The sequence below is a fragment of the Penaeus japonicus genome, unplaced genomic scaffold, assembly GCF_977035675.1.
Source record: "Penaeus japonicus unplaced genomic scaffold, GWHDUDI00000001_assembly GWHDUDI00000013, whole genome shotgun sequence".
In the NCBI taxonomy this organism is placed as follows: Eukaryota; Metazoa; Arthropoda; class Malacostraca; order Decapoda; family Penaeidae; genus Penaeus; species Penaeus japonicus.
In genome coordinates this window covers 3,029,930-3,042,468 of record NW_028234415.1, presented here as the reverse complement: position 1 = coordinate 3,042,468, position 12,539 = coordinate 3,029,930, and the positions used below count along the sequence as shown (strand labels likewise).

The 12,539-nt window shown below is 36.9% G+C and overlaps 1 protein-coding gene across 12 annotated transcripts in view; it reads left to right on the top strand.

The window, feature by feature from the left end:
• The window catches only part of mon2 (Mon2 homolog, regulator of endosome-to-Golgi trafficking), a 29,126-nt gene extending 17,682 nt beyond the window's left edge, over positions 1 to 11,444 (top strand). For 4 of the 12 annotated variants that reach the window (XM_043025023.2, XM_043025019.2, XM_086543014.1 and 1 more), the window contains 21 exons: positions 202 to 405; positions 1,840 to 2,088; positions 2,312 to 2,543; positions 2,870 to 3,042; positions 3,509 to 3,684; positions 4,225 to 4,387; positions 4,519 to 4,663; positions 4,888 to 5,009; positions 5,127 to 5,258; positions 5,592 to 5,726; positions 6,162 to 6,320; positions 6,718 to 6,860; positions 7,091 to 7,256; positions 7,470 to 7,604; positions 7,859 to 7,999; positions 8,233 to 8,417; positions 8,741 to 8,925; positions 9,809 to 9,919; positions 10,159 to 10,309; positions 10,513 to 10,595; positions 11,026 to 11,444. In XM_043025023.2, coding sequence (XP_042880957.1) covers positions 202 to 405; positions 1,840 to 2,088; positions 2,312 to 2,543; positions 2,870 to 3,042; positions 3,509 to 3,684; positions 4,225 to 4,387; positions 4,519 to 4,663; positions 4,888 to 5,009; positions 5,127 to 5,258; positions 5,592 to 5,726; positions 6,162 to 6,320; positions 6,718 to 6,860; positions 7,091 to 7,256; positions 7,470 to 7,604; positions 7,859 to 7,999; positions 8,233 to 8,417; positions 8,741 to 8,925; positions 9,809 to 9,919; positions 10,159 to 10,309; positions 10,513 to 10,595; positions 11,026 to 11,231 — 3,396 coding nt within the window. In that variant the 3' untranslated portion in view covers positions 11,232 to 11,444. The remainder of the gene's footprint in view (positions 1 to 201; positions 406 to 1,839; positions 2,089 to 2,311; positions 2,544 to 2,869; positions 3,043 to 3,508; positions 3,685 to 4,224; positions 4,388 to 4,518; positions 4,664 to 4,887; positions 5,010 to 5,126; positions 5,259 to 5,591; positions 5,727 to 6,161; positions 6,321 to 6,717; positions 6,861 to 7,090; positions 7,257 to 7,469; positions 7,605 to 7,858; positions 8,000 to 8,232; positions 8,418 to 8,740; positions 8,926 to 9,808; positions 9,920 to 10,158; positions 10,310 to 10,512; positions 10,596 to 11,025) is intronic. The other 8 variants (XM_043025024.2, XM_043025021.2, XM_086543017.1 and 5 more) reach the window with 3 other exon arrangements.
• The last annotated feature ends 1,095 nt before the right edge of the window (positions 11,445 to 12,539 follow it).

Sequence of the window (12,539 nt, the reverse complement as noted above, 5' to 3'; positions counted from 1 at the left end):
GCACGGTGCCATCCGCGTCTATGACCGACTCTGCCTTTGCAGCAAATCATGCCATCTGCTGCTAATGGGTTAAGATGTGGTCCAACTTAGAAGTGTTAATGGTTCTATACTAAAACTATAAGTGACAAGGATATTGGAAAATAAGAATATTTTTTTCTCCTTTTTTTGTAATCTAGAAGTAATCAACCTCTTATGTTCCAGACCTTTGCCAGCCTAGCAGGTAAGCTAGAGCTGACTACCCCTCGTGATACGTTCATCACAGCCCTTTGCAAGTCGTGTCTCCCACCTCACTACACCTTAACAGTCCTCAATAATGCAAGTGTTGCAGCTGCATCGTCATCAATGTCTCGGGGGCATCAACGCTCACCCAGTGCTGAAAATCAGCACCCATACTATGACTCTGAGGTATGTCGCTATAGTTGTAGATATAGAAGGTGCTTTTGGTAAGGGTATTTTGCAAAGAAACTTTCATGTAGATTTAATTAACCCATTCGTGCCGGTTGACATCCTATCACATGGTCGGAAAATATCCCTGGACGCAGGGCAGTTGTGATGTGCGGAAACATCAGCAATAATAGAACGCTAGATTGTTCTTAAATATAATAATTTCTCATAATTGCTTAGGCTCTGTTACTTTAGTTTAGGGGTTTGAATGTCATAAAATGGGATATAACGCAAAAAAAAAATGATGTCACAGAAAACTATATGATATTGATGACATCATGATAATTTCTTTTTCTTAATCAGTTGAATAAAAAGATATGAGTTAAAAGACTATTGTAAAGTCAAATGTGATTAGCCAAGAAATAAAATAAAATAGAAAATTATTAATGTAATACTGCTTCTAATTTGTTGAGTACTCGTCATATCATGTCACGTCACGTCATGAGGTACATGTACATACTCATATGTACATGTATGATTATTTATATTGTTTTCTTTTCTTTTTGATAAAAAAAGAAAATGAGTATAAAACATATTTTTTGATGCCCCACTAAAAGATTGCTTCCACTTTTCACTGGTATTATCACATAGAAATGAAGAATATAGGCAAAGTTCAATAAATTAACAATAGAAAAGCATTGCTTTAACATGTTTTTTGATAGAAATAACTCCTCTGAATATGGCAATATTTTTATGTGCCTTTACATCGTAGACACAATCATGCAAACCTTAAGAATAGGGTGGGTGAAAAATGCTTTGAGAGGTTCAGTGTGGTCCCACGCAACGGGAAAACACCATGGAATGAAGTGTTGTGTGCATGTTATCTTCCTGGTAGGAGTAGGAATGGGTTAAGAATGTTCATGAATATCCGAGGATGCGCATAATGCGTCATGGCTGAGTTGTAGTAGCATTAGTGTTTTTTTCTTCCGGCTAACTTGTCTTTCATTATTATTACATAGGAGTGTGATTTGCTTATACCAGGGGAGGGACGGATGTGCCCTACTAGTAATAATTTTATTATTACTTTATGGAACATTATGTAAAAATATAAAACCATACTACTTCAACCGTTTTCTTTTGTCCTCTGAGTCACTGAGTTCTCTCACCAAGGTCACTCTTCTCACCCTCCTCCCGACCCATGTAAATGATATATAGAACATGATGATTATGTTGAGGTTTTGGCTTAAAACTTGTATAGGTTTTGGCTTAAATATTGTTATATTCAATAGCGACTTTTAAAATTTGGCGAGCACAGGCATCCCGGATTCGGCGCGGGGTGTGTTTTCTACTGCTTGGAGTGAAGGGGTTGAGTCATAATCATAGTCTTGATACACTAGTTCTAAGATTTATAAATCTGTCTGTACTAGACATGATGGAAATGAATTACAGTAGCAGTACTCCTTACAGGTACGACACCAGGTAGTGGCTGTGGGTACAGCTCTTGCAACCCCATCCTTACCTGTAGGAGCACAACAAGGCCCAGTGATGCTTACCAACAAGAACCTGCAGTGCATGCGAGCGACACTCTCGATGGCCCACTGCCATGGAGGAGTCCTTGGGGCGGCCTGGCACCTCCTCCTAACAACTCTGCAGCACCTTGTCTGGATCCTAGGACTCAAGCCTTCCACGGGGGGTAGTTTGAAGGTGAGACTTGCTCTGTAATGGAGAAGGGACAAATGTCTAACAAAATGTTTTGAGTTTAGATATATTCATATTGCTGAAAGGAATTAATGAACGAGTTGTGCCACACAATGATTGAAAGAGCAAGTACAGTGTAGTGACTTTAATACACCAAGATACAGACAGTGATAAATTTCAATCAACATAGTTTTATGTTTTATAATTATTTTGTATTTCTTCCTCTTAGGCTGGAAGAAGCACAACCGAGACCAATGCTGTCATAACAACAGCTGTGATAGCAGACCTTCCTGTTCTTTCTTCTATGCTGAGCCGTTTATTTGAGTCCTCGCAGCATTTGGATGATGTTGCCCTTCACCACCTCATTGATGCTCTCTGCCAGCTCTCTCGGGAATCAATGGAGTTAGCATATACCAACAGAGAACCCTCTTTGTTTGCTGTAGCAAAATTGCTTGAAACTGGTAAGGTTCTGGTGACAAGCAATTAATTTTTAGATTTGTTACTTAGACATCCTGACATTTTCATTAGTATATCTAAAAGAAGCTGAGATATAGAAAAAAAGTCTGATGAATATATAGGTATGTGTTAGAATATTATATATTACCTGTTGCTCAGATTTCCCTTTGAATTACAGTTGTTAAAGGTGACTGATTGACTTCAGTTTTTTATTTAATAATTTCTGTGATTTTTGAAGCTTCAATCTTTGACAGGAATGATTAGCATGATTCACTGTTATTGCTTAAACATGTTAGTTCTAATATGTTTATGAGACTTCTTGCATTCGCAGGGGTGGTTAACCTTGGGAGAGTGGAAGTACTGTGGAGGCCAGTGACCAATCACCTCTTAGACGTGTGCCAACATCCACATGTTCGGATGAGAGAATGGGGTGTGGAGGCTGTCACATACTTGGTTAAGGCTGCGCTCACACACAAGCACAACCCTCCTCTGAAAGATAATCAGGTAGACATTTTTTGTTTTTTTTGTTTTTATCTTATTTGATTACAAAGCAGATGAAGAAAGATATTAGAAAAACAAAATGAAAGAAAGACACAGAATTGTCAGATTCATATATGACTGATGTTGAAATCTCTTAGGTAATTTGTAAGTAAAGAATAAAAATATTGAGGGTAGAATAAAAGATAGACTCTTCAGTTTAACCCATTCACGCCGGGGCCGTTCTGGCTTTGCGTGGTCGCAATACCGGGGTTCTCGAACGCATAAGCCTAATGCCTCGAGATTCTCGGGCGTACAAGCCGCGAGCCTGGGTTGCCCGCTCGCTCTACCCGAGCGAGCGGCTTCCCCTCATAGCGCGTCTGACGCGAAAACCACAATACGTGCTATCACGTCACCCGGCGTGAATGGGTTAAGCTATGTAGATAGCATAATGGCTTATATAATCTAAAATTCCCTTGTTTTTTCATTACAGAAACTGCAGACACTTTTGCTGTCTCCGTTATCAGAGATATCACTAGTAGGCCACCCGGATGTGAGGCAAAAGCAGCTCGAGTCCCTCTTGCATATACTCCACTCCTGTGGAGAGCTCCTGCATCATGGCTGGCCTTTGATACTTAATATTATTGGAGCTATTAATGACAATCACAGGTGTGTTTGTGGGTTATGTGAAAGCATTACTGAAATTTGAAGTGGATGGGTGATGGTTGATAAGGATAAATATATTGTAAGATATGATGGGTAAGTAATAGAAAAATTAGGATGGACCAAAGTGAATTCAGTTTGTGTTTGGATAATCTGAATTTAGTTAAATTATCTTCACCCATGAAGGACTGGCATGTTAAATGTAAATGTAAATTCCAGAAATACAACTATTTTTTTTGCATAGATTTAAGTGATTATTTAGTGCATGTCTGTAGGGATTAAAGTATAACTGTGCTCAGAGATGCAGAATTTTCATATACTTCCAGGCGAGACCTAAGAGTCTAAAAATCACATGATTTAAGTTTTACAGCAGAGTATTAAAAAAAAATGCAAATTGTGGACTGAGTCTCTGCACATATTTTTATTGTCCTTTAAGCATTTAGGGACTGAATAAAGGTTTTGCCTTTATAGTTTTATCATGGTAATATTGGCTGAGTATATACTCTGTTACAGTTGATGATTCCTCTTCCTTCCACTCCATTCCAGTGAGCATCTGGTTCGACTAGCTTTCCAGTGCCTGCAATTGGTGGTTACAGATTTCCTGCCACTCATGCCGTGGGCTTGCCTGCCTCTTACTGTGGATACGGCTGCTAAGTTTGGTTCTCAGACCCAGGAGTTGAACATCTCTCTCACTGCCATTGGCCTTATGGTCAGTTGTATGATATTGTATTATTTATTTAAATGTGTCTTGTTGTGTGTTTGTCATGATGTTTATGTTCATAGTTAGCTCAAATGATTAAAGCAAGATTACTTATATACACCTGTGTTTCTTTATTTAAGTGGAACATCTCAGACTACTTCTACCAGAATCAAGAGAAGCTCCGTGCCTCCCTTACCTCTGACAACCAAGTATTCCCTGATTTCCCAGGGGTGCCCAACATGCCGCCTTTTGACAAATTGTGGATGTGCCTCTATGCTAGACTAGGTTGTTAGAAGTTTTTATGTTATTTTGAGTATTAGAATGGGTCATTTATTTGTGTGATGTTCATATTAAGCCCTACTTTTGGAATGAGCTGAATGGTGTGGTTTTCAAAGAAGGTTTTGCAAATGATATGATTAGTAGCACATAAGTAACAAAATTGTTTTAAAGATTATGTAAGAAAGTTTACAGAAACTGATTAGCCATCAATGACACTCCATATATTTTAGGTGATTTATGTGTTGACTCGAGGCCAGCAGTTCGTAAGTCTGCAGGTCAGACGTTATTCTCCACAATTGCCGCTCATGGTGCATTACTCCACAACCAGACTTGGCAAGCAGTCTTGTGGCAGGTAGGATATAACTTTTAGAAGATAATCTGAAATAATCAAGAATATATAATGAATATACAAGTGATACTATTTTAGATATATATAAAGTTTATTCATTATTTTTTGTTCTATCCGAAGGTATTGTTTCCTCTGCTGGACAAAGTGCGTCAGTTGTCAGATTCTGCAAGCACAGATAAGGTGGACCAAGGAGGCAATATTTTGATACACCACTCTCGCAACACTCAGCAGAAACAATGGGCTGAGACACAGGTTAGTAGAGCTTCACTGGAATGGAAAAGGATTATGTAATTTTTTCTGGTACTCTGGTGTAGCTGAATTAGCTGATTGATTAAAGAATCTTGATCCAAAATCAGTTGTTGCCTAAAGATTCACAAGATTTCATTATTTTCCTCCATAAAACTGAAATATGTTTTGTATGCAGTATTTTGATGGGATAGAGAGATTATGTTTTGTATGCAGTTTTTTGATGGGCTGGATAGATTTCTGTTTGGCTAAAAGAAACCAGTTGGCCAGTAGTACATTCAATTTTTTTGATGATACAAACAGAAGATACAGCTAAAAGCAAACATTCTTAATTACCAGGTGCTGACCCTATCTGGGGTAGCGAGGGTGTTCAGTACAAAGCAGAAGATCCTTCAAGGATTGGGTGACTTCCCACGAGCATGGGCTCTCCTGCTAGACTTCATTCATACAGCAGCACTCTCCAAAAGCAATGAGGTGAGTTAAAGTTGTGGACTTGCAGAGAGTAGGCATGAGAGATAATGAAATTAGTAGATAAAACTACTTGGATATGTTTGGATGATGCAGACATACATGAAGATAAGAAAGTGAGGGAGTTCATCAGAAAGTACATGGGTGGATAGTTTAGAGATTGAGTGAGAGTGAGCAAGTGAGTTTTTGAGAGCATGTGGTTGAGTGAATTTGTGAATGAGTGAATGAATGAATGAAGAAGTAAGGGAGTGACGGAGTAAAGGAATGTGAGCAAGAAAGTGGGTGAGTGAGTGGGTAAGATAATGAATGAATAAGTAAATTGCAACTGTTTTAGTCTTTAAAAGTAATACAAGTTCATGATTGCTCTTCTGGCTATAAACATTCAATAGATGAATGATGTACACATGCTTCCTTTAGTAATTTCCAACCTTTCTCCAACAGGTATCCTTAGCTGCCCTCAAGTCACTTCAGGAGATGCTTCAGGCTGGACGGTCATCTACTGTTGTCTCCTCAGGGTCCTCAGATGACCTAAGTTCCTCATCAAGTCTACAGTCTCCCCTTCCAGAAGATTCCATAGCAAATTGGAACACTGCTTGGAAAGTGAGTTTTACACCTGTGTTTTCATAATGGTTCAGAGAGTGAGAGTGATTTTGTTTGGCCAAACTTTTTATATTGAATATTGGTCTTTTTATGATCAGTCATTTTTCTTGCTCATACATCCAACACAGACTAGAACATCAACTTCAGGGTTATGCAGCAGCTCTTTTGTTGAACATCTCTTTTTAAGATATGTGTTTAGTTGATCACAAACACACTAAGGAAAGAGACTCTTAGAGACACCAGTTTGTAGACCAATACAATCATCCTCTTCATTTCATAATAGTGAGAAAATAATTCTTAACCATACATTAATTGACTTTGTAGTGAATGCTGCCAGGCAAAAGACATGCCTGGTTCAAAAGAGAATACCACTTAATTATGCCTCTCTTTTGTGCAGGTGTGGCACACCATCGGGACAGAGGTAACCAAACCTCCTCCAGAAGAAGTGACGAGAGGTTCTGATGCATATATTCCTTCTCAACCTTTCCTCACTGCCTTGGTTCACATTTTCCCACACCTTTTCCAACATATAAAGCCAAGGTAAGATGTTACAGAAAAGGAGAGAAAGGTAAGGTTACAAATTGAGGGAATAACACCAGTAATGGTTCTTAGGCATTTTTTATTATTTTTTAAACAAGATATTGGAATCCTTAATTATCTTTTGCAGTATATTTAAATGGATAAAACATAGTATACATTCTAGTATTAGTTAACTCTTAGATCTTAAAAAAATAGATGTCCCATATCAGGTTTCCCTCTTTATCTCACAGATTTGTTGTCAGTGATTTTACGCGACTGGCAGCAGTGCTGTCTGGCTGTGTATCTGTTCCTGTTCATGGGGAATCATCACCCTTCATTCACCCATCATTCACAGATGTTGTGGTAACACCTCTTCAAGAAGGTGTGTTGCAGGCTCTCACAGTGATAGAAAAGGAGGTGGGTGAGCTGATATTATAGTATGATTTAGTTGATGAGTTTTTAATGTATGTAACTCACGTTTTTTGAAATAGCTGAGGAGATGGGATAATACTTGGATGAAGTTAGATTTATGCCTAGAAGAAGATCTGTCTCTATATCTCTTGTTCTATGCTTCTTAATGCATTTACATATTTGTTTATGAAAGGAATTAATTTTTCCTTTCTTATGAAGGTAACGGAAGGAAGTGTATCATCCAGAGCTATGGTCCCTGAACTCTTCAGTTTACTTCTCCAGTTTTCACACTACAGTTGTCAAGCTCCAAGCTACGGGAATGTCCTAACAAGACCTCACACCACCAAGGGCTCAGTAAGTGTCTTTGTTTTAATGTTGGATTGTATGGAATGATTTGTTCATTTATCAATTAATTAATTTTTCATTGTGTATGTTTTTGAACATATACCTTTGGATATACAGTATGTGCACAGTTACTGTTAGGTAATATATGAAGTCTAAACATGTAATCATGTATTTCTTTAAAATTTACTGATCATTTGAACAATTGAAAGCAATTCCCTCTTTTGGTTCAAATGAAGATGTATCAGTTATCTCGCAAACGTTAGTTCTATTTACAGGCAGACTGGGTGACGATGAACTTCGTGCCATTTGCTGAGCGTTCCATGTCCATGTTGGTGACTCTGTACCAAACCACCTGTGCCTGGAAGGAGGTGATAGAAGCTCAAGTCTTGAAGAATATTATACAGGTATGTCACTTCAGTCGGTACTTATTTGTTTCCTTGATGACACATTTTCTTTTTTTCCTTTGATGAGGGACAAACCAGCCATAAAAATAACTTGTCTATGCTTTTCACATTCATGTAAGCAATTTCCCTTGTAAGATGCCAAGTTGTTCAAGCACACAGCACTGATAAGCAGCTCAATAAGATAATTTTTTTTACTAATTTATCAATGCATCTGCTAATTTCTGACTCCACAGGGTATTACAATGCCCCTCCACAAAAAGTACCGTTGCCCAGCGCAGACCACATGGAAGCTGGCCATTACAACACTCTTGGCAGTGCTACAGGAAGGCCTGCAACTTGCAAGAGAACACCCGACTCACTTCCGGGAAATGTGGCCTGTCTTAGCAACTGCCCTAGAGAGTTTCCTATTTTCAGAAAGGTGAGAGCTCATTTCATTTGCTTAGATATGAAGGGGTTTATAATATTCATATTTTGAAAGGAGTAAATGCGAAAGAGAAAAGGAATTAGGTGCTTGTATGAATGTATAATAAGAGTAAAGATTATCAAAGAGAGAAATAAAGCAACAAATGAATAGATGGTCTTACCAGAGGCTGGAGAATAACAGATTATTTTATTGTTTTTTGTCTCTCTAACCACTTGAAAATAAAAAAAGGAAAGGTGATTTGAGAAAGTAAACCGTAAGAAAATGGAATAATAAAGAGATGATGAATGAATAAAAAAAATTAAAAAAATGCATTTCAGCCCACCCCCAGCAAACCAAAGTAGTGAAGATGCTGAGAGAGATGAGAGCATAGACTGCCAAGTAGTGGAACTCATACGTGAGGAAATCCTGCCGTATGCTTCTACAACTCCCAGTGACTTTATCGTCTCCATTATGGTACTACTTAATAAGGGCTCCATAGAATCTGCATCAGGAGGTGATTCAGGTGAGAAGTTTTAATATTTGGAAAATTTGAATTATATATGATGTATTTATAATTATATGTGAAACAATACAACATACAATATATATATACATATGTATATCTACCATATGAACATACAAGCATACAAACACACGACCATATAAACGTACAAACTTACAAATGTACTATTGTACAAATGTATGATCGTACAAACGTATGAATGTACGAAAATACGAAAATATGAACATACAAACATACCAACATACCAACATACCAACATACCAACATACCAACATATGAACATCAAACATACTAACATCAAATGTACGTGCCTCAAACATGCGTAAATATCTACACATGTACATCTGCACATATGCACTTATACATGTACTCACATACGCACATACGCACATACGCACATATACATATACATATACATATACATATACATATACATATACATATACATATACATATACATATACATATACATATACATATACATATACATATACATATATATATATATATATATATATATATATATATATATATATATATATATATATATATATATATCATATAATCATATATATATATACATCATACATCATACATCATACATACTTGCATGTATACACACATACATACATACATACATACATACATACATACATACATACATACATACATACATACATACATACATACATACATACATACATACATACATACATACATACATACATACACACACACACACACACACACACACATACATACATACATACATACATACATACATACATACATACATACATACATACATATAGATGTAGATATGTAAATGCATGTAGACTCACAAATCGTCGTCCATATAACTGAAGTGATTTGTCCTCCGTAGAGTGCGAAGGTTTCAAGCTGCGAGAAGAGTTTGCAAAGACCTGCTTTGAGACCCTCCTCCAGTTCTCACTACTGGCACCAACTGATTTTGATGTCAAGCTGGACGGCTCAGGTTTGTGCTTTTGATGGTATACTGGTGAAAATTAATGTTTGATAAAAAAGGAAGAAAAATGAAAGAGAAATCTGTGAGATATGAATATTCTGGGAATATTGAATTAAATTTTGATTTAAGCCTTGAAATGGATCTAGTCAGAGTGGATATAGTATGTGTATGAAAAGAGAAAAGAAAACCATGTATTTGCTTGTTAGGAGCATTTTAAAAGTAATTTATGTTTTACTCTTGCACAACAGGTCAAGGCTCAACAGGAAACATGGACAAATTAGGAGCAGCTCCTCACGCAACCACAAAATTGGCTGTCACGTCCCTGCTTCATCGGTTTAGAGAAGTCCTAGTTAAATATGTGGAAGACGAGAAGCTGAGTGGGAAAGCGCCACTGCCGAGGTGTGTTTATTTCTCTGGGTCTTTTGGTTTAGTATGATTTATTTTGGATTCAGTACATAAATATGGTATGTGCTTGATAGGCTGGATACTGTTTTAGGCCATCATTGATGTATTTCTACTTTTGTAGGAATACTGTGCATATGAGATTTGATTTACACTTACTGCAGTTTATTAATGTCTTGTTTTTTCTGTGTTTTTTTCAGGCATAGAATAGCTGAAATAAGTTTTGTATTAAAGGCCATAGCAACGTTGCTGAAATCCCTAAAGACTGCACCAGTTGAGAAAGGTAATTGGCTAAGAAAGATTTATTAGATTTTATCTCATAATTTTTTCTAGGGGATTACAAATGATCCATATGCTTAGCATACTTTCATTATGTAAGTGTAACACTTTTTGAATGCATCTGGTGTTTTTTTCTATTTTCCATGAGGTATCATTTCTCTGTGTATTATTTTTCCATACCCTCGAGTTTACATTTTCTAAAAATGGCACAGGTTATGCCTGGGTTAATATACCAAAAAGCCCAGTTAGTAAGAAAAGTCAAATGATGTAGACATAAGCATCTCTTTAATGCATCTCTTTGCAGTAAACTTTCTCAGCAATGTGTTGCAGTGTTTTCTCTTAGCCCTTGATATTTGAAAAGGTGTGGATTTGGATGATTTGGAAATTTTCATGAAGTAAAAATTCTTTAATAGATATAACTTCTTCCCTTACAGTGGACAGTATGACCTGGGCACAGCTGATTGGGCTGTACCCTCACCTGGTGGAAGTTGGAGGTGCCAGCAACAATGGCACTCCACAGCTATGGCGTTCTCTGAGAGAGGTCCTCCTGCAGTATGCCCAACTGTTGCGTGCTCCTGTGGCCACCTCTGAGGCTGATAGCAATGATAATCAGGTTGTCAGTATGGTGAATGGAACTTAGAAGAGGAAATAAAGTATTAGATATTTATTCAAAATGTCATTTTAATACATAATGTTGGTGGATTGAATTTTAGTATTAGGAAAGACTGTGGTGGGGAAATTGTATTTTTGAGTATTGTTTTTTTATTATTGATAGAAAAGGCCATTGCTGTAGAGATGGGGGCAATAAGATGTACAGGTAAATGTAATCAAAGAAAAAAAAAAAAGAAAGAAAGATGGAGAGAAAACAATTAAGGAAGCTTGATGATAGAAGAGGCATTTTTGACTCCATAATAATTTCTTGTTAGCCAAAAAGTGAAGCAAGAGATGAAAGAAATAAGAAGTCCTGAAATCTTAAATTGACCACACTGATCACAGTATAAGAAAGATATTACAATGATATGATGCTTTTTAATCTTGGTATGGACAGTAATGGCAGCTCAATATGTAAAGAAAAAGAAAGAGGTGAAAATGGAAATTTATCATATATATTTTTTTTCTAGGGATTTGAGATCTTCATGGTACTGTTGGTAGTGGTATACTGCTATTTTATTTGAAATGTGCCAGTTTAGCATAGATACGTGAGCTCATGTGGTTTATCAACTATGGAAAAACCTGCCATGTTTATTTTATCTGATTACATAGTGATACACAACTGTTTATGGAGACGAATGTGTGGTGTCTTTTTTGATGGCTGAATATTGGAATCAGTTGAGAAAAAGAAATCCTATTTTTATGTGTGATTGCTGACTGCTGTTCGCATGACCCATAGCTGAAATGAAGACTAAGTACAGAATTCTAACTTACCCCTGGGACACATCCCCACCATCTGGTATATTTTGTTTTCCTCTCTCTCCCCCCCTCCCCCTCCCCCTTTCATATTCCCTTCCATGTACACGCCACCGAATGTATGTGAGCTTTGTATTCCCGGGAGCGTCAAAGTGGTCTGACTTGCAATATTCCTATGCACGCTGTTTTGCAGATCACTTGTCAATAAATTGCTTTGCTATTTCTCCGTTGAGTGATCTGTATGCAGTTTCTGGTACTGTTATATATAGATATATATATATGAATATATGTTTATTATGAAGGCTTATTACACTATAAGTTTAGGATATAAGAAATGTGTACCTGTCCATGGGAGCAAAGAGAAGATGGGATAATTTTTTTTTTATGTTTTTCTTTTTTCTTCTGAATGAAATTGACCTTATAGTAGGACTGCTCTGCCATCATACAGATATTAAATGTTTTGCCTGTGTTTATTATGTATGTGTTTTGTTTTATTATATATTTTTTTTCTTTTTTTCTTTTTCTGAGGTTGATTTTTCAT